At 40.5% G+C, this 20,535-nt stretch overlaps 2 protein-coding genes and 1 long non-coding RNA gene across 3 annotated transcripts; 1 reads left to right on the top strand and 2 right to left on the bottom strand.

Annotated features, from left to right (window-relative positions):
• Positions 1 to 1,077: 1,077 nt before the first annotated feature.
• LOC121782927 (putative late blight resistance protein homolog R1A-10) lies at positions 1,078 to 5,013 on the bottom strand. Its single transcript, XM_042180936.1, has 2 exons — positions 2,386 to 5,013; positions 1,078 to 1,585 (listed from the first exon to the last, which is right to left on the bottom strand). Exons 1-2 carry the CDS (start codon positions 4,894 to 4,896, stop codon positions 1,307 to 1,309), a joined length of 2,790 nt encoding a protein of 929 aa, XP_042036870.1. The 5' UTR covers positions 4,897 to 5,013; the 3' UTR covers positions 1,078 to 1,306.
• A 2,657-nt stretch (positions 5,014 to 7,670) lies between these two features.
• LOC121781577 (putative late blight resistance protein homolog R1B-14) lies at positions 7,671 to 10,041 on the top strand. The gene is made up of 2 exons (XM_042179299.1): positions 7,671 to 8,889; positions 9,987 to 10,041. The coding sequence occupies exons 1-2, from the start codon at positions 7,952 to 7,954 to the stop codon at positions 10,039 to 10,041; spliced, it is 993 nt and encodes a 330-aa protein (XP_042035233.1). The 5' UTR covers positions 7,671 to 7,951.
• An 87-nt stretch (positions 10,042 to 10,128) lies between these two features.
• LOC121782932 lies at positions 10,129 to 12,275 on the bottom strand. Its single transcript, XR_006046484.1, has 3 exons — positions 11,831 to 12,275; positions 10,269 to 10,564; positions 10,129 to 10,144 (listed from the first exon to the last, which is right to left on the bottom strand). It is a non-coding gene; the product is annotated as an uncharacterized LOC121782932 (long non-coding RNA).
• Between the last annotated feature and the right edge of the window lie 8,260 nt (positions 12,276 to 20,535).

The raw sequence follows: 20,535 nt of genomic DNA, 5'->3' as shown, positions 1-20,535 counted from the left end.
GTCAGCAACAGGGCGCCGGCAATTGGAAGCTGACGGGGTTGAATACACAAGATAAAGGGGAGAGTTTGAGCTCTCTGATGTTGAATTTCATGATAGAGAGAAAATAAATGTTGAAGGGGTTACGTACGGACGGAGGTCGCGAAAAAAAGGCTATCTCAACGAGTTAAGATTTGAGCGAGAAACGCAAGTTAAGGATTTTAAACGAACGAGGTGGACATTTCTATCCTACATTTTTGCGTGGGCGTTCTGTTTAAATATGGCTTATGTTTCAAGCACGTTTTGTGTGAAAATATATGTTATGTCTTGCCATGTTTTGTTTTATGGAATGCCTATCTGAAATGGCTTTAGCCATGTATAGTTAATCGAATTCGGGTTCCAGTAGAGCCGCAAACTCTACTCGGACTAGTGTACTCAACATGTAGATCGGGCGCCATCCTTCGAGTTGGCCGGTCTAGTGACTTTGAATGTGGCCACATTCTCTGTCATGTATAGTTTAGATATGGTGAATGATGAAGAGGAAGTTAGGCTGTGCCGTCCACAAATTAAGTAGAAGAGAGAAACAAATGCTTACCGGATGTAGGGCAGACCCAATGGGTTAAGTACATAGTTTGGTAGTGGTGGATCCATGATTTTTGATTCGGGAGTACGATAAAATATAAGAACAATGCATAACTTCAAAATCCGAGTGATCTATTCTCTTCTCTTTATAAAATCTTTGTTTTTAATTTTGCTTAAGAAACTTTATCGTATAGCATAATTATTATTGAAAAAATTATTTTACTTTTTAAAGAATATGTTATTTTTATTAAAAGATAGAATATGTTATTTTTATTAAAAGTTATCTTTTAATTTATTCAAGAAAAATTTCAAATACTTTTATAAACAAAAAAAAGACATGCATCCTAACATTTTTTATAGAATTTATTTCTTATATTTATATTAAAAATAGATTTTATATATTTATATACTATGATTTGAAATTTATATGAAGAAAAAACACAAATTTAAGGACACAAAGCCATATAGAGCTACGTGAACTAAAAAATGTAACTAATAGTAAAAATAAAAATAAAAACATGTCAAAATAGATCTATAAAAGTGTGTAAAAATAATGCTACAAATGAGTGAAAAGAAAATGTACAAAGAGAAAAATAAAAAATAAAAATGGGTGCATCCAAAATGGTGGCAGAAGGGAATCGAACCCTCATTTCGTGCCCTACAATTGAAGGATCCAACCACTGGACCAACTATAATAAATGTCATATGCATTAGTTCAATACAGTATTAGCACAAACCCCCTTGTTCCTTAATAGATCCGCGAGTATAGTTTGGCCCTTGACAAACTCCACTCTGGTGGATGGTGAAACCTACATGTAGTTCCAAATTTACAATCCCCAGTCTTTAGATAGTACAGACATTCTGGCCAGCCGGGTCTATTGGGAAATGCTTCTATCATTGTACTTCCCCTTGAGGGGCCAGCAGAAGATGTAGCAGGCCAAGGAGAAAACTCTGTTAGCCCATGAACCGGGGTTGCACCAATTGTTGGCTGAGTACTTGGTGACGCAGCAGGACTAACAGGCACCACCTGTACATACACTTCAAGAGTGAGTTATTGGTGCAAAATATGCTACTTAACGAATAGTCCTACATGAATGCTACTAGATCAAAATGTATAAACTCTAAAGTTTATAAATTTATCAGAGTTCAATAGTAAGTACAACAAACATGAAGTTCCTACTAGATCCAAGTTATGTTCTTGTACTAGTCTCCTCAAGAAAATTGAAAAACGGGAGGTATATTCATAACTGATTCATATGATCTCAACTTAGACACATTGGTGGTCATCAAACCTATGACAAAAATCTGTCACAAATTGTACATCACACTAGATCACTCCAGGGAACCGATACAGTCATTTTTTCCCCTTTCCTTTCACAAATTGTACATGATATGCACATTCTATCCTTATCTTCAGACAAGCCTAGCCTTATTGTTTTTCTTTGCAACAAGCAGCACAACACCATCATCTTATGCAAATCGCACACACTTTCTAAAAAACCTATAATAAGAGAACTTTTAGTGACGAGACAATCACCATTTACCCTATAATGCAGAAGATCTGGACTAGTTCGTTCATTGACAAGAACTTGGATAAAATCAATACAATACTATAAAGAACAAATCAATGCAAAAAAACCCTTTATTCTCATATAATTGGAAAACATTTATGCACATACAAGTAGATTGGAGAATCTTTTTTACTATCAACCCAAACACTATCTGAATTAATTTGGTTATATAGTTATACCAAATAAGATTTAAAATATTTCAATCTAAAAAAAAAACAAAATATTCGGATAATTCTGAAGATGGTAAAACTCTAACCTCATGACTGGCACAAACAACTTGTAGAACATCATTTCCACAACTCTCTTGATCCTCTTTTATCTTATTGGCTGATTCCACAAGAGAAGCAGCACAATATTCAACTCTAATGAGTTCAAGTGTTGACATTTCTCCTATAACTTCTGGAATCTCTCTTAGAGACCCGCAAAAACGAAGCACCAAGCATTTGAGTGTTGGGAATGGGTTGCCCTGAGTTATCCAGTGCTCGAGATGTGATCCATCAATTAGCAAATATTTCAGCAGAGGAAAATAGTCATCATTTGTTTCCCATGTATCACCATAGCAAGCATTATGTCGTAGTTTGAGGATTTCCAGATTTGGCAACAAACCCACAATGGCCATATCTTTCCAAGGAAATCCCCCACCTATTAAGGTTAACTTTTTCAATGTACGAGGAAAACTAGGATTTTCCCTTCTCCACAAGAAACCTCCATACCCAATCACTTCCAACTTTTCAAGTCGACGCAATTCCCGGAGATGATGAAGGTCAAATGATTGAGTGGTTGTATAAGTAAGTCCCAATATCTTGACATTTGGAATTAATTGTAGGACCTCTTCATTCCATACAAGATCTGCTACAAGCAAAAGAGTTTGGAGATTTTCTAGAAGAAGGTTTAATCCTTGAAATGGATTAGGTAGCAGATGAGGAGAATGGAAGAAAAGATGCCTTAATTGTGGCAACATCCAAATTTCCAACGGCAAAGAGTGATGCACACCAGGATCACGCTTTTCCCGTAGCCTTCCAGATGCTAGATGAATGATTAGCGTTTGAAGATTCACGAGTTTAGACACAGCTGATGGAATGCTAAAAGATCCCATTAAAGCAAGATATCTTAAATGATACAGCTCAAATACTTGGGAAGGAAGTGCTTTTAGGTCTACACCTAAAGCATCCAATACTCTTAGAAATTTGAAATTTCTCAACTCGGCTAGCCAACTAGGAAATTTGTTGATTTGGAAGCATAAAATGGTACGGAAAGTTGGACCATAAATGTCGCCTGCATCAAAACAACTAAAACTGATGCGTCTCTCATTCATCAATCCTTGTGGAAGATCACGTTCATCCATAACATGAAGAAAGTCCTCATCACGAGCTTTCTTAATACACATGTCTCGTACCATATCATGGAGGCTGGAACTCTTGATTTTTCCATCACTCTTTCTACCGGACACCATTACAAGATTTCTCTTTACAAGTTCCTCCAAATACTCCTCAGCCTCATCTTCCAAGCTTTTACTGCATCCATTTTGATGATTCAGAAAACCCTCTGCTATCCACAACCTAACGAGTCTTGAAGTGCGAATATTCACATCTTGTAGGAAACTTCCAACATACAAAAAACAAGACCTTAGATGATGCGGCAAGTAGGTGTAGCTCAAAGATAGTATCTCCTCTAGTTCCCGGCCAACAATAGGATTAACATTTTCAGCAATTTCCTCCCAAGAAGCTTGAATCTTATCGACTGGAGACAAGACGCCTGCAAGGAGGACAACAGCAAGAGGTAGTCCTGCACACCTCCGTGCAATCTCTTTCCCAACATTCACCAATTGAGGTGGACAAATGCTGTCTGGGGACACCTTTTGCTTGAGCAAATCCCAACTTTGAGAATCATTCATGAACGACATCGTATGAACAGGGCCTGCAGTTTCAGGATAACATGCCACTTCCAAATGTCTTGTGGTTAACATGATTCTACTTCCATTATTGTCATCCGGAAAGATACACCTTATATCATCCAAAACACGCGTATCCCAAACATCATCCATTACAACAAGATACTTCCTTTTCTTCAAATATTGAAACACTTTCAATGTAATTTTACATTCATCAATCTCATCTCCAGACATTTGTTTTTCTGACAATTTAATTGAATCTGAAAGAACTTTCCAAAACCTATGTGGACTGTAATCTTGCGATACCACCACCCAAGCACAAACATCAAAATTACTCTTGATATATTGATCATCGTAAACAGCTCTAGCAAGTGTAGTCTTACCGATCCCACCCATTCCCACAATGGGGATGACTTGAAGACCGCATTGCTCTCCACAAAGGCGCTTTTGTATTGCTGAGATATCTTGGTGTAAACCAATGACCGCATCGTTGCCCATAGCTGCTAGAGTTGAAGATGAAGCGGGCTTATAAACAGGTCGCTTTTCCGTGACTTCTCCTGCGAGTAAACCTATTTCTTCGGTTACATTTCTGAGCTGATCATCCAATTTGACGCGTGAAGGTTGCATCACAACGTGACGCGATTGGATTCGCTGCCACAAGAATGTTTCGAGAATATCTTCAATTTTGTAAGCTACATCCCTAATCCTTGTTTCCCAACGGTTGACTTTATGTGGAAACTGTTGAAAGAAGTGTATCAGGGAATTGACATAGATGTGGATAGATCCAACTATTTCTTTTGCTTCGGTAGAAAAGAGAGATTCATTATTGGGATGTGTGGATCGAGCAAGGGAAAGGAGAGCTGCATAAGCTGCCATACTCTGCAAATGGAAGATTTGATTTTGGTTTAGTGATGGAGGAAAAAAGAAGACTGATTGGAATTTTAAGTCGAGTGAGAGAGAATGATTGATAGGAAAAGAAGAAAACTATTGGAAAAAAGAAGACAGATTAGATTTGAGTGAAGGAGAATGATTGATTTTTGAAATCATTTTTCAATTAAAAAATTTTAAACAGCCAATAACTATTTTTAAGTATTATTTTTCATTTAATTTTTTTTTCTTTCTAAAATCTACTACCTCAGTGACCTTAATAAATGTACGACTACTAATAATAAATAAATACTACTACTTTTGCTATATTTAATGTATATTGTTTTTTTTTGTTATTATTATTTCTATATATACATAATAATAGTATTATAAGTAGTTTTTTAATGTTTTACCAATAAATAAATTGTTTCTGTCTATTAAAATAATATTATAAACCCTCCATTTTATAATAGTGGTGCATTTTGTCATTTTAGGCACGAGATATTTCACTTATCATCTATATATATTCATTTAAGGAGATTTTAACTACCATTCATTTGAGTTTGTGGTTGAACAATCGGTCGGGACTTTACAAGCAAACATAAAAAACTTAACTTTGATCGACAAGCCACTTCTCATGAACAACGCTACCAGAGTTGGCATATGACGCGACATGGAATTCCAGTGTGGTTAACATGATTCAACTTCCATTACCATTTTCTGGGAATACTTTCTTTAAACCATCCCAAATATCTCTGCCCCATACGCCATCAATTACAAACAGTTAAAGTCTGCTTCAACTTTTCATATATTTTTGTTGCCATTTCCGACTAGGGGTGGGTCGGTACGGTATACCGTACCGACCATGCCATACCGCATACCGTACCGGAAAGTACGGTATGACAAAATTCAATACCGATACCATACCGAATTTTCGGTATACCGAAATTCCGGTATACCAGAAATTCGGTATGATATTTTTTGATACCGTTACCATACCGTTATTACGGTATACCATACCGTCTTTCGGTATACCGTTTTTGACGGTATACCGTAATAACGGTATGGTAACTGTAACGGTATACCGAAAAAAACATATTGTGTCCAAAATATTTAAAATAACAATTCAAGTGTTCAACTATTTAAAAAAACCCAAAACAATAAAACTCTATTACAATCAAATCTTGTTCATTGCATTCAAATTAATAAAACTTCAACATTCAAATCTAAAACAATTTATTGCAACGTAAACTTGCTCATACAGTTATAACTCAACGGTTAATTCATATTTTCACATATTTAAAATGCTTTTTAATTTTAAGTCTGATATTTAAATGTCAAGACAATTTATTAAAATGTCAACACAGATATGTGTTGAAATTTTAATGTGATCGTATTGACATTTTTAAGAAAAGGTATCATTTAAACGCACTCTTGTGGCTATGTGGGGTTAATGTGATTGAAAAAGTATAATCCAAAGTAAGAAGATGTCGAATATTCTTTTGTTTATCATTTCACAACTTTTATTTCGCATAATGAAATAAATATGAAGAAATTAAAATGTTCCGTGCATCGCACGGGCTTGACACTAGTTAGTAATTTAAATTGGACATTTATTTCTCTTTAAGAATTAAGAATGACTGATCAGTATTCTATTTATTCATCCTTCAATTTAAGTAGTATATAAAATAAGATAACATACAATGAATTAAACACTAATTAAACGATTTGATTCATTTTCAGCTTCACATATTTTTAATTGACATTTTATGAAGTGGGACGAAGAATTAAACAAAATTTTTAATTACTTTGTATATTTGGAATATGACATTACACAAAGAATCATATACTAAATGGTGTGAGTTAATACAAATTCTTTCAAATGTGCTCTGTTTTAACATATTCCCGATATCGTATTTCCAATCTTCTTTCGGTGTTATGTGCTATTGTGTTTATTATATTTAATAGGATGAGTTGATAAAAAAATAATTCAGGTTAATTTCGAATTTGTTTGAATAAATTATCATTTGAATGTTTAATTTTATTGTATTAATTGATGTATTAATTTTTTTAAATATAATATATATATATAAATGTAATATATATATTACAACATATTTAATATTAATATATATATATATAATAATCTATCGGTATACCGAAACTTCGGTATATACCGAATCCACGGTATATACCGAATCCACGGTATACGGTATACCACGGTATACCGTAGCTTAGGTATATACCGAAGTTTCGGTATACCGTGGTATACCGCGGTATAGAAAAAATGATACCGTTACCGTACCGAAACATTGCGGTACGGTATCATACCGTACCGGAAACTGCGGTATACCGAAAATTCGGTATTTTCGGTATTTTTCCGGTACGGTAAGTCCGGTATTACGGTATTTTGGTATAATTTCCCACCCCTATTTCCGACGCATCAATCTTGAGTGGTTTACTTTATTCTTTCTTTTTTACTTCACTCTTTTTCCTCTACTACTTTATTTTATCTCTATTTAATAAACTAAAAACAATTTTCTCAACTTGATAAGATAGCATAAGATAAAGATAAGAATGGCAAGGCATCATCCATGATATGACCTAAAGATACGATAAGATGAAGAATAGAATGCCTAAGCACCAACATGATATAGACATAAAGATTGTTATACTATAATTGCAACACTCTTGGAAATATCCTTCCCTAAATTATATCCATATTTGGAAGCTTAAATTACACAGTATGGCAACTTATGCAGCTCTCCTTTCTCTTGCTCGATCCCAATAATGATTCTCTCTTTTCTTCAGAAATAGTTGGATCTATCCACGACTATGTCCATTTCCTCATACTCTTCTTTCAACAGTTTCCACATAAAGTCAGCAGTTGGGAAACAAGGATTAGGGATGTAGCTTACAAAATTGAAGACATTCTCCAAACATTCATGTGGCAGCGAATCCAATCACATCGCGCCAAATTGGATTAACAACTCAAAAATATAACCGAAGAAATCGGTTTAATCGCAGGAGAAGTCATGGAAGGGCGACCTCCTTAGAAAAACAGATGTCTGGAGATGAGATGGATGAATGTGAAACTGAATTGAAAGTATTTCAGTATTTGAAGAAAAAGAGGTATCTTGTTGTAATCGACGATGTTTGGGACGTACAAAGTTGGGATGACATAAGGTGTATCTTTCCGGATGACAATAATGGAAGCAGAATCATGTTAACCACAAGACAATCGGATGTGGCATGTTATTCTAAAACTGCTAGCGATGTTCATGAGATGTCGTTCATGAATGATTCTCAAAGTTGGGATTTGCTCAAGCAAAAGGTGTTTCCTGAATTGGTGAATGTTGGGAAAGAGATTGCACGGAGGTGTGCAGGATTACCTCTTGCTGTTGTCCTCCTTGCAGGCGTCTTGTCTCCAGTCGATAAGATTCAAGCTTCTTGGGAGGAAATTGCTGAAAATGTTAATCCTATTGTTGGCCGGGAACTAGAGGAGATACTATCTTTGAGCTACACTTACTTGTCTCAACATTTAAGGTCTTGTTTTTTGTATGTTGGAGGTTTCCTACAAGATGTGAATATTCGCACTTCAAGACTCGTTAGGTTGGAGGAACTTGTAAAGAGAAATCTTGTGATGGTGTCCGGTAGAAAGAGTGATGGAAAAATCAAGAGTTGCAACCTCCATGATATGGTACGAGACATGTGTATTAAGAAAGCCTGTGATGAGGACTTTCTTCATGTTATGGATGGACGTGATCTTCCACAAGGATTGATGAATGAGAGACGCATCAGTTTCAGTCGTTTTGATGCAGACGACATTTATGGTCCCTCATCTTGCCTTCCCAACGCTTGGATTTTTCTGGAAATTCATGGAGGAAGAAGAAGAGAGCAAGGTGATTTTTTCTTGGGCATCAACAGTAAAGATAGATTTGTTTTCTATTGTATGAAATTATGTAGTTGGAGAAAGGGAAGGGATATAATTTTGATCACTGAGTATTTTCAATTTAGTTACATCCACCGCATGTTTAACGATCGGGTTTTTTTAATCTTGTTACTACAAAAAAATAAATAATTGCCACTACTCAATCATATTAGTAATGTCATTTCTTTTTTTAATAAAAAGTAACATATTTTTTCACTTTTTTTATCTCTTCTATTTTATTATCTTTTTATTTAATATATTACACACTTTTATTCTTAATTTCCATATTCAAAAGAAAAACATTCACTATTGTAGAACAAAGAGGGTACAATTTGCGAACAACTATTATTTCCATTTTTATTAATTTTTTTCTTCTTTATCATATATACACCCGGACTCCACACACTTACTACAATTTCTATAAATACTCCCTGAACATGGTTTCCACGTGATCAAATATGATTACTCCCTCCGTTTAATCATAGTTGAGGCAAAACTTTTCAGCACAGAGTTTAAGAAATGGATGTTGAATGTGTTAAATAAATAGATAAAAAAGTAAGAAAGTGAATGAAGTAGAGAAAGTAAAGTAAGAAAGAGGAAAAAGTTACTACAATATAGGAAAATGACTCAACTATGAGGAAACTTCTCAAAATAAAAAATGACTCAACTATGGAAAAACGGATGGAGTATAATTTATAAGTAACTGTCAAGGTGTCAACCCTATTTCCCCTTTAAATTAATCTTGTATGTGTGCATAATAGTAATTCACAACATAATTATCAAAGAAGAAGTCAATCCTATTTAACCTTAAAAGTTAAATTATGTTTTCATTCCATTCATAAATCAATACTACTACTATATGCCAATGCCAATTAACCATAGCTGAAACAAATCAAAAGTGCTACGTACTTATTAGCAAAATCTCTTATTTTAAACCCTAGTTTTTCACCCCCAATTCAAATTTCACTTCGAACTCAATTCAACTCCACAATCAACAAGATCAACACCGTAATTCACACACAAAACAGACAACTCATGTAATCAACTAATAACACCAATTGGAGAATGTAATACGGATAATTTGATAGATTCAGATGATCAAATAAGAACCACCATGACTTGCAAGTTGCACCACTTGTGATGATAATGCATTTTTTGCTGAGCCCAGAAAGCAGATCCATGATGGAGCCGGAGTTGCAATTGTGGAGGATCCCACCGGATAATTAAGGAGCAACTCTGTTCATGTTAGATAGCACATATTGATCAACAATCTTCTGTTACACAACTCAAGAACGTCTCAATGAACTTGCAACAAAGTGGTGCACCCTGAGAAATGTGGCACACAATGTTCAGAAACACGAGGTATGAATCTCCATCACATTTTACATATACCACCATACAAATGAATCACAGTCCACAAATTAAGTTGTAGAGAGAAATGAATGCTTACTGGACGTAGTGGCAGACCCACTGCGCTAAGTACATACTCTGGTCCTTGACAAACTCCACACTGGTGGATGGTGAAACCTACACGTAGTTCCAAATTTACAATCCCCAGTCCTTAGACAGTACAGACATTCTGGCTGGCCGGGTCTATCGGGAAATGCTTCTACCGTTGTACTTCCCCTCGAGGAGCCCGCAGAAGATGTAGCAGGCCAAGGAGAAAACTCTGTTAGTCCATGAACCGGTGGTTGCACCAATTGTTGGCTGAGTACTTGGTGACGCAGCCGGACTAACAGGCACCACCTGTACATGTACTTCGAGAATGATAATGGTATACAGTCGAACCAAAATCAAAAGTTGTCGACCAACATAATTCAATTAGTTCTAGCCAATGTTGACATGAAGAGATTTAAATGCCCTTAGGGTGCGTTCGGTACCATGGAATTGAGGGCTTCGAATTGGAATTGGAATTGGAGCCTCTAATTCCAAATCCGTTGTTCGGTATCACAAAAATATTTGGATTTGGAATTGAATTGCAATTCCAAATTTTCCAATTCCACAATTTGAATTCCATATCAAAAGTAGAAAATTGTAATTCCAAAATCCAAATAGTCATAAAATTTCACTGTATATCCACAAAACACACTTCACATACTAACACATTTCACACACTACACACTACACATATTTCACACACTACACACTACACATATTTCACACACTTCACACATTTCACACACCACATCCTTCACACACTTCACATATTTCACACTCTACAAAAACTACTCACATTTTACACATTTCAAGCATCCTATTTTTTATTTTGTTTTTAAACTTTTAGATATCTTTTTTTATTCAAACCGAATCAAAAAACTAAAATTTTTTAAAAGTTAAAACTGAATCATACCGAAAAACTGAAAAATGAACTAAATTTGTAATTTTAGTTTGTGTGAAGTGTGTGTGTAGTGTGTATTTCGTATAAAATTTGTAAGTGTGTGTAATGTGTGTACAATGTGTATATTGATTATTTTGCGTGCAATGTATGTATTGTGTGTGTAATGTGTGTGTAGTGTGTGAAGTGCGTGTAGTGTGTGAAGTGTGTATAGTGTGTGAAATGTGTGAAATGTGTGAAGTGTGTCTAGTGTGTGTAGTGTGTAAAGTGTGTGTAGTGTGCACCGTGTGTATATTTACCAAACAATCAATTTAATATCATGTCAATTCTTCATTTTACCAAACATAGGATTTGGAATTGAATTATAATCCTTCCAATTCAATTCCATAGAATTTCAATTCCAATTCAATTCTAATTCCGTGTATCTAACTAACCCTTAACAAATAGTTCTACTTGAATGCTATACACCCATGACTGGTACTAATAGTCCTCATTCTTACCCGGTGTACCGCTCAATAATTTTGTACGAATTTCTGAAACTTGGCTACAATTTGTACAGATAAAGTTGGTGGCCACCTTTTAATTTCCACTTATATGATGCATGTCTCAAACTTTGCAACTAATGAGTTTAGCTTAAAAGAAGGAACACCAAATATTACAGTGCCGAAAACACCTACCTGATAGGGAGGCAAGCCAGAAACAGGAACAAATCCAGGAGGAAGGATTATAGGAACATAAGAGCCTTGAAGCGTAGCAGGCCAAACTGGCAAGTTTCCTTGATGAGAAGATTGAATAGGAGACTGTCCAGTTGGATACATAGCTGCTGAAGCTGTCATTGGTATACGGCTAGCAGGATGTGGATGATGAAATTACAGGTGATACCAAACTTGCACTGCCCTGTCTTTACATCATATGCACATTCTATTCTTCTCTACCAAAATAAGACTATGAAACAGTAAAAAGATAATAATTTAGGAAATGCAGGACTGAAAATGATAACGAAGAGGCAGACCGATCGTAGAGTATATCCATACAAATTCAGTGCCACAGGGGCTGTAGACTCAACTCCTTTCTTGGGGATGATAATCCTTCCATACACCATGAAGGATATTACTCAATTCTGTATGCATAGAGTCCTACAAATCCATTGTGAATCTTTGAATTAAACAAAAACCAAAATTTCCACAGATATAATATGAAAAAATGATAGGATATTACAATGGTTTAAAGTGTATTGATAAGGCCTATTTCATGCATCGGTTTAGGGGTAAAATGTATGCTACTTGATCAGTTTATCGCGCAAAGCGAGTGTTAATTGTGCAGGAATGCCGCTTGACCAAGGGCAACAAGGCAAGCTGATCAAGCTGGTACAAAACGTGAAAAAGGTCAAAAATCGGGGGAGTTGATCAAAGGAGTAATTAGCAGTTAAGCGGGGACCACTGCGTTCTAGAAGAAGGACACGTGAGGCTAATGAGCTGGATGGTGATCATCATTCTATTATCAAGGACGACGTTCTAGAAGGGGACACGTGCTGATACGCAAGACGCAAGGACGAAGCTGAATCATCATTCTGTTATTGAGGAGCGACGTCATTCTAGAAGGAAGGCACATATCAAATGATGAGACGCTCGAATATCCTCTGCTGAGATCGTTATCCAGCTGAAGGTCGTTGCGGCGAGCTTATAAATAGAGGATGTGCCACCATAATTAAAAGTTTCCGAATCGCCTTTTTTATCTTCTTCTTTCGACATCTACCTTAGTTTTCATTTTCCTTTAGTTTAGCTTTTCAGTCCTAAAGATAGCTTAGAAATGGTTATTTAGAGAGAGCGACCGAAGGGAGGGCGACAGAGTGATCAATATTTGTTCGACGTTGTCTAAAATTTTCGACCGAGAGCTTCTCAGCTTTACTCGCTTTCTATCTTCCGAAATTGTCAGCTTAGTTCAATTCCGTGTTGTTCCGTAGTTAAAGTTTTGATCTTTTTTGTATTCTGCATGTTTGGATATAAAAATCGAAGTTGTTTTGTTTTCGTCATCTTGTTTATTGTTCCAGTTCAGTCTCGCTTTTTAGTCTTTGATTCAGTGTTTAATCACGATGAATGGCAAAGTGTTTGTGTTTTTCTTGTAGCATGCCTAGGTAGTTAAGTTCTTATTTCCGCCTGTCGCTTACTTGATCCATTAATTGTGAGAGCATGATGAGTAGCTTGATCAAGTAGTTAGTTTACATTCTGCCTAGCATAAATCCAGTAGCGTAAAAACTCCCAACTTAAAGCGTGGCAGCAGCCGAACCCTGTTTACTACTCACACACTCGATACACCAGTTTCTCTGTGGGATCGACCCCGTACAGCGTACTTACCCCCTTACTGTTAAAGTAGTGCGAGTTTGGAAGTTATAAATTATACTGGTGGCGAGCGAGAGCGAGAACGCCTTGATCAAGTGGCAACGACATTTGCTAACTTATCCACTCGATCCGTTATTTTCCATATAACTTGATCCATTCGTTTCGGTGTTATTTTATGGATGTGTGTATTGTATAGGTGTAAATAGTTTTATTTCTTTCTTTTCTAATTTGTTTTTCTTTCGGTTCATGAGAAGGTACCACCGCGGCGGACACTAGAATCATCATCTTATATACAGAGACACTAACGCTCATTGGCGAGTCTAGGAAGCCGGTGTTGTTACCACTCGATACAGAGCCGCACTAGCAGTAGCAGCAGCCGCTGCTCAACTGACCAGCGAAGAAGGAGAACAGAACGCGCCACCAAAGCCACCACCATTTGAGCAAGCAAAAGCAGAGATGGCCCTCGTCGACAACGACTCAGGAATCAGCTCCCTACATGCCCACGACGAGAAGGAGCCCACCCATGCCATCGATATCACTGCAGGAATACGCTTTTCTTGAGGAATGTTGCACATACTGTGATATTCAGCCCGTGCCGGCTGGATCCACATCCGAAGATTACAAGCTAAAAGCTATTCCCTTCGTTTTGAAAGGCGACGCAGGAGTCTGGCTGTCGAGGTTGCCAGAAGGATCGATCAGGACATGGGCCGAGTTCCGCATGATATTCTTAGACCGCTTCTTCCCAGCGTCGAAGACGAGTGCCCTGAAACGAGAGATTACGGAAGTCAGGCAGGAGTATGATGAACCCCTGGGACAGTACTGGGACAGATTTCAGGGGCTGCTTCAAGCGTGCCCCAACCACAAGATGGGAGATCGGGAGGTCTATTCAACCTTCTATGGCGGACTTAAGGTGGACAGCAAGAACGATCTCAACCTAGCAGCCCAAGGGGATTTCTCAAAGACCCCGTTCAGTCAGGCGAAAAGCATTTTGGAGAGGCTAATCGAAGCCAAGCGATCGTATGAGACCTCCCGTGGCCAGTACAGAAGAGGTATCGTGCACGCAGCGGAAATAAGAAGTGATGAGAAGCTGGAGGCTCGATTCGAGCAGATGGAGAAGAAGCTGCTGGAGGCAGTAGAAAAATCCAGAGCGCCTCCACCGCCTTCACTCAAGGAGAAGCCATATGTGCCGCCACCACCAGAGGAGCACCATTACTATTATTGTGAGTTTCCCCCTAAAGCGGAGCCGCAACCGCAGGTGAATGTCGTCGGCCATTGGAACGCGAGTGGCAACTGGATCCAGGGGAAGCAGAGGGATGCTCCCTGGAGAGATCATCCCAACTTCAGGTGGAGCGATCAGAACCAAAGCCAACCGCCCCAACCATCGACGCAGCAGATACAATCCTCTGAAGGGCAGCCCAATTGGCTTGTTCGGAACCAAGACAAATCAAACAACGGAGGAAACAGGATGCAGGGTGGTCAGGGAAACTGGTCAGGTGGACCTCAAGGGAACTGGTCCAGTGGAGGACAGCCCAACTGGTCGAGTAGACAAAATGAAGGAAACTGGGGGTACAGACATCAAGGCCCCCAGTCAAGCAACCAGGGAAGGCAACCCAACAACCAGGTGGTTAGCTACGTTCCACCACATCAAAGAGGGAGCCAACAACACAACCAGCCACAGTACCAGCCAGACCATTATGGGGCGTCCGACTACGCTCAGCCGAACCACGGTGGGGGGCCATCAAATCAAAGATACAACCGGCACCATCCTAATGATGCGATGCGAGAAATTCAGGAGGCTCAGAAGGAGCAAAGGGCGGCGCTGGACATGCTTACAAAGCAGTTATCTCAAGTTGCCATGTCGCTGGGAGAGCTGAGGGGAAACGAGGGAAAAATTCCTGCCACGGTGCAGCAGCCTGGGCGTGAGAACATTAGTGAAGTCTCCCTGAGGTCAGGGAAGGTGTACCAGAGCCCCAGCCCACCTGCAGTGTCCCCAATGTCCATACCTGGACCAAGCCACCAAGAAGAAGGAGAGTCCAGTGGAGCGGATCAAATGAAAGGGAAAGAGAAAGGCAAAGCGAAAGTGGGCAGTGAGACCACAGGAGAGGGGCAAGGAAAAGAAGCCGAGAAGGTCAAGCCATATCCATACCGCGGAATGGTGACAAGGAAAAGAGACGCCACAATCGACGTGGCAAGTATGTTCAAAGATGTGGAACTCAAGGTGCCACTCTTGACAGCACTGAAGATGCCCCCGATCAGTAAATTCTTAAAGGACTACCTGGCGGGTAAAGTCAATGAAGAAGGGAGACTAATTACAGAGGAGAACGTCTCTGCCGTGATCCAGAGGAGTGACCTCCCATAAAAAAAGACTGACCCAGGAATGTTCACGCTCCCGATTTCGATTGGGGATATTCAAGTGGAGCACGCCATGTGCGATTTGGGGGCGTCTATCAATGTTCTGCCATACTCCATTTATAAGAAACTGGGAGCGGCCAAGCTCGTTGATACTGATATAATGATACAGCTGGCCGACACATCATGTATTCACCCCGAGGGAATTCTAGAAGATGTAATCGTGAAGGTGAGTAACTTTTTGTACCCAGCCGACTTCTTCGTCATCAAGATGACAGAGCCAGCAGCAAGGGAGTCAAGTGGAGTCTTACTGGGAAGACCATTCCTGTCGATGGCCAGCACTATTATCGACGTCCGTAATGGGACGATAAGCTTGGATTTCAATGGAGAATAGTTCAAGTTCAACATCGACGAAGTGATGAAGCGGCCAGCAGACAGTGAAAATGTGTACTCAGTAGATGTGACTGAGCCATTAGTGCAGGAATATTTGGAGGAGGAATTCCTAGAAAGGCAGTTCACCGACTCCGCTACAGATGAAGAGGTCGAGAGAGAAGTCGCAGAATGGTACGAAAACATGAAGGTCAGTGAATTGGATGATCAAGCCATCGCGAAGCGATGATGGACTTTTGCGAGCGCCCGCGACCAGCTGGGTCAAGCGGGATCATTCAAGTATCTAGCCTAGAAAAGCTGCCTGATCAAGGCAAGTCACTGAGAGGAGAAGCAGAAGAAAATCCACTGTCTACTGATGTGCCGAAACCCGCGAAGGAGTTGAAGCCCCTTCCAGCACATTTAAAGTACGCCTACATGGGGGAAGACGAAACAATACCAGTTATCATCAACAGCCAGCTGACCCAGGGGCAGGAAGATAAATTGCTGGAAGTGTTGAGACGGAATCAGAAGGCTATAGGGTGGAAACTGACAGATTTGGTGGGCATCAACCCTGATTTATGCATGCACCACATCAGACTGGAGGAAGGAGCCAAACCGCACCGAGACCAGCAGCGCAAACTCAAGCCCAACATGAGGGAGGAGGTACTCAAGGAAATTGTCAAGCTGGTTTCGATAGGAATCATCTACTCCATTCCTGATAGTAACTGGGTCAGCCCAGTGCATATGGTGCCCAAGAAAGGATGGATCCAGGTCGTAAAAAACGAGAAGAATGAGCTGATCCCGACACGTCCAGTCATTGGGTGGCGGATGTGTATTGACTATAGGAAACTGAATGCGGCCACGAAGGACCACTTCTCGTTGTCCTTCATTGATCAGATGCTTGAGAAGTTAGCTGGGAAGCAGTATTTCAGTTTCCTCGATGGGTACAGTGGCTACTTCCAGATCGCGGTGAATCCGGAAGACCAAGAGAAGACCACTTTCACCTGCTATTTCGGCACCTACGCTTACAGAAGGATGTCATTCGGCCTCTGCAATGCCCTGGGCACTTTCCAAAGATGCATGATGAGCATCTTCTCTGATCTGTTGGATGATTACATAGAGATCTTCATGGACGATTTCACCGTCTATGGGGACACATTCGATCAAGGGCTGCATAGCCTGAACAGAGTGTTGGAAAGGTGCCGGCAGAAGGACTTGGTTCTGAATTTTGAAAAATGTCATTTCATGGCGACTGAAGGAATAGTCCTAGGCCAGGTGGTGTAGAGCAGAGGGATAGAGGTAGATCAAGCGAAGGTGGCAGTCATAGCGAAACTCCCATACCCGACGAATCAGAAGGAGATCAGGGCTTTCTTGGGCCACGCGGGGTTTTATAGAAGATTTATCAAAGATTTTGCAAAGATAGCCCAGCCCTTGACAAGGCTGCTCCAGAATGAGGTGGAGTTCGAATTCTCCGATGATTGCAAAGCCGCCTTCCAGCTATTGAAGGACAGACTGAGCAGCTCTCCAATCATACGCGCTCCCGACTGGAGTCACCCCTTCGAGGTGATGTGAGATGCAAGCGACTATGCAGTAGGGGCGGTCTTGGGTCAGAAGATCGACGGAAAGAGTTATGTTATCTTCTACACGTCAAAAACCCTCAATCAAGGGTAGAAGAACTATGATACGACCGAGAAGGAGATGCTGTCGGTAGTCTACGCTTTCGAGAAGTTCAGACCCTACCTACTGGGGGCAAAGGTGATAGTCTATACCGGCCATGCGGCCATCAAGTACTTACTGGCAAAGAAGGAGTCTAAGCCGCGTCTGATCAGATGGGTCCTCCTATTACAAGAATTCGACTGGGAAGCTGTCGACAAGAAGGGAAGTGCGAACAGAGTGGCGGATCATTTGAGCCGAAGTCTGCAAGAAGATAATGGGGAGGCCATCTCTGACGCTTTCCCTGGGGAGCATTTATATCTGATCAAGTCAGCGTCCAGCCTTTAGTGGATCAACCGAGCAGAGAGGATTGATCAAGCCGACCGAGGAAGAAAGAGACAACACAAGCAACAAGAGCCAAGGTTTGCAGACATGGCCAACTATTTGGTGACAGGCGAGCTGCCTGGAAATGATGAAGCCACAAGGGCACAGAAGCAAAGCTTAAGAGCGACGCCCGATACTTCTATTGGGATGATCCATATTTGTGGAAGATGGGGGCGGATCAAGTCATCCGACTCTGTATACCAGATTGGGAGCAAGAGGACGTGTTGGTCCACTGCCACACACTAGCCTGTGGTGGTCACTTCGGGCCAAAGAAGACAACGAGGAAGGTACTTGATAGGGGATTTTACTGGCCCTCCATCCATAGAGACGCTTACGAGTTCTGCAAGAGGTGCCCAAGATCCCAGCTTACTGGAGGAATCTCTGCAAGAGATGAGATGCCACAGGTCTCCATTATAGTATGCGAGATATTCGATGTATGGGGAATGGACTTCATGGGGCCCTTCCCATCTTCAGAAGGAAATCTCTACATTCTAGTGGCAGTGGACTATGTGTCCAAATGGATAGAAGAGAAGGCGACGAGGACGTGTGAGTCCAGGGAGGTGGCCAAGTTTTTAAAATCAAACATCTTTACCCGGTACGGGGTACCGCGAGCCATTATCTCTGATCAAGGGGTCAACAGGACCATCGAGGCCTTAATGAAAAAATATGGCGTCCTCCACCACCTATCCACACCTTATCACCCGCAGTCTAATGACCAAGCCGAAGTATCGAACAAAGAGATCAAGGTGATCTTAGAAAAGACGGTCAACCCTACGAGGAAAGACTGGAGCCGTTGTCTGGAGGACGCTCTTTGGGCTTACAGGACTGCTATCAAAACGCCTATCGGAATGTCCCCCTACCGGCTGGTATTTGGGAAGATGTGTCATCTGTCTGTGAGAGGAGAATGCAGCTGCAAGAGCTTGAAGAGCTCCGCCTTGATGCCTACGATTCTGCCATGTGGTATAAAGAGAAGACAAAGATGTGGCACGACAAGAATGTTCGCAAGAAAGAGCTCAAGGTTGGCCAAAAAGTGCTACTCTTCCAGTCAAGACTCAAGCTGATGCCCGGAAAGTTGCGGTCAAGGTGGATCAGGCCTTACACCATCATCGCCATCAGAGCTAATAGAGCAATCGAACTCCAAGGAAACGATTCTTATTCGCCTTCCTTTATGGTGCATGTATATAGGGAGAAGCCATATAGAGAAGGAATGGAGGCGTGTGTGGTGGACGACATTCCACTACTCATGCCTAACTCTCGCCAGTAAAGCAGGTAAAAGGAGTGACTGGGTACTCTTAGGTAGTCTGCTTGATCAAGCAACAAATTTCTAAACCCAAAAATTGATCAAGTGACGTCCTAGTCAGTCAAGTCCTTGGTAGTTAGTGTAAATATTTTCCATGTGTTAATTTTTAATTCTTAGGAAATTAAAAGTTGGAAAGTGAGGAAGCAATTGATCAAGTGGTACTATTTGAGTTTTCATTAGGAATTAATTGTCCACTTGATCAGCTGAAATTTGAATTTAATTGGTGGGTTACAGTGGTTGAATTGATCAGGGCAGGTTGATGACAGGACGAGTGTACTCATTGAAAAGGTATCAGAGAGCGCTAACTGCTGCATTGGAAAAGTCGTACTGGAGAGAAGAAGCGTATCGGGGAAGCAAAGCCAGCTGTCGCTCTGAAAAAGTGCGTCTGTACTCGAAGCATCGCAGGGATCTCAACAGTCGGGATCTCCCTATAAAAGGCAGCCTTCTGATCCGTATTTCACTTTTATCCAACCGCCTACAGCTTCATACTTGCTCTCGTCCATACCGCTCAAGATTCAAAACCCTTTCCCAAGTTATCATCTTCTCCATAGAAACCACCCACATCCATCATCGAAAAAAATGAAAATCACTCAATTCAGCACTTCCTCCTCATCCTCAAGTTCTGGCACCAGCAGTGGCGACCGAAGACCTTCGTCCCCCCAAAACACAACCTCCGGTCCTTCCAAACCAACCACCGCAGTCCCTCCACCACAACCTAGCATCGCCACTCCACTTCCTGAAGTGGACCCGGCCACCATGAGATGCCTAGAGAATATTCTCCGTGGCATACCCACCGAGACAGATCCGGCGGCGGCTTACGCCACCCTAAAAGCCCAGCTCGGAATTTTCCAGTCTAGGGACTCCGTTCCGACACCCGTACCCCAAAATCCTCCATCCTCTCCCCCCAAAACACAACCTCCCACCCTCTCCAAAAATGACCCCCATCATCCCGCTGGTACAATACAGTGGGGACGACTCAGACGAGGAA

Source organism: Salvia splendens, chromosome 20 (genome assembly GCF_004379255.2).
Source record: "Salvia splendens isolate huo1 chromosome 20, SspV2, whole genome shotgun sequence".
Classification (NCBI taxonomy): Eukaryota; Viridiplantae; Streptophyta; class Magnoliopsida; order Lamiales; family Lamiaceae; genus Salvia; species Salvia splendens.
This window is presented reverse-complemented; position numbering and strand designations above follow the sequence as displayed.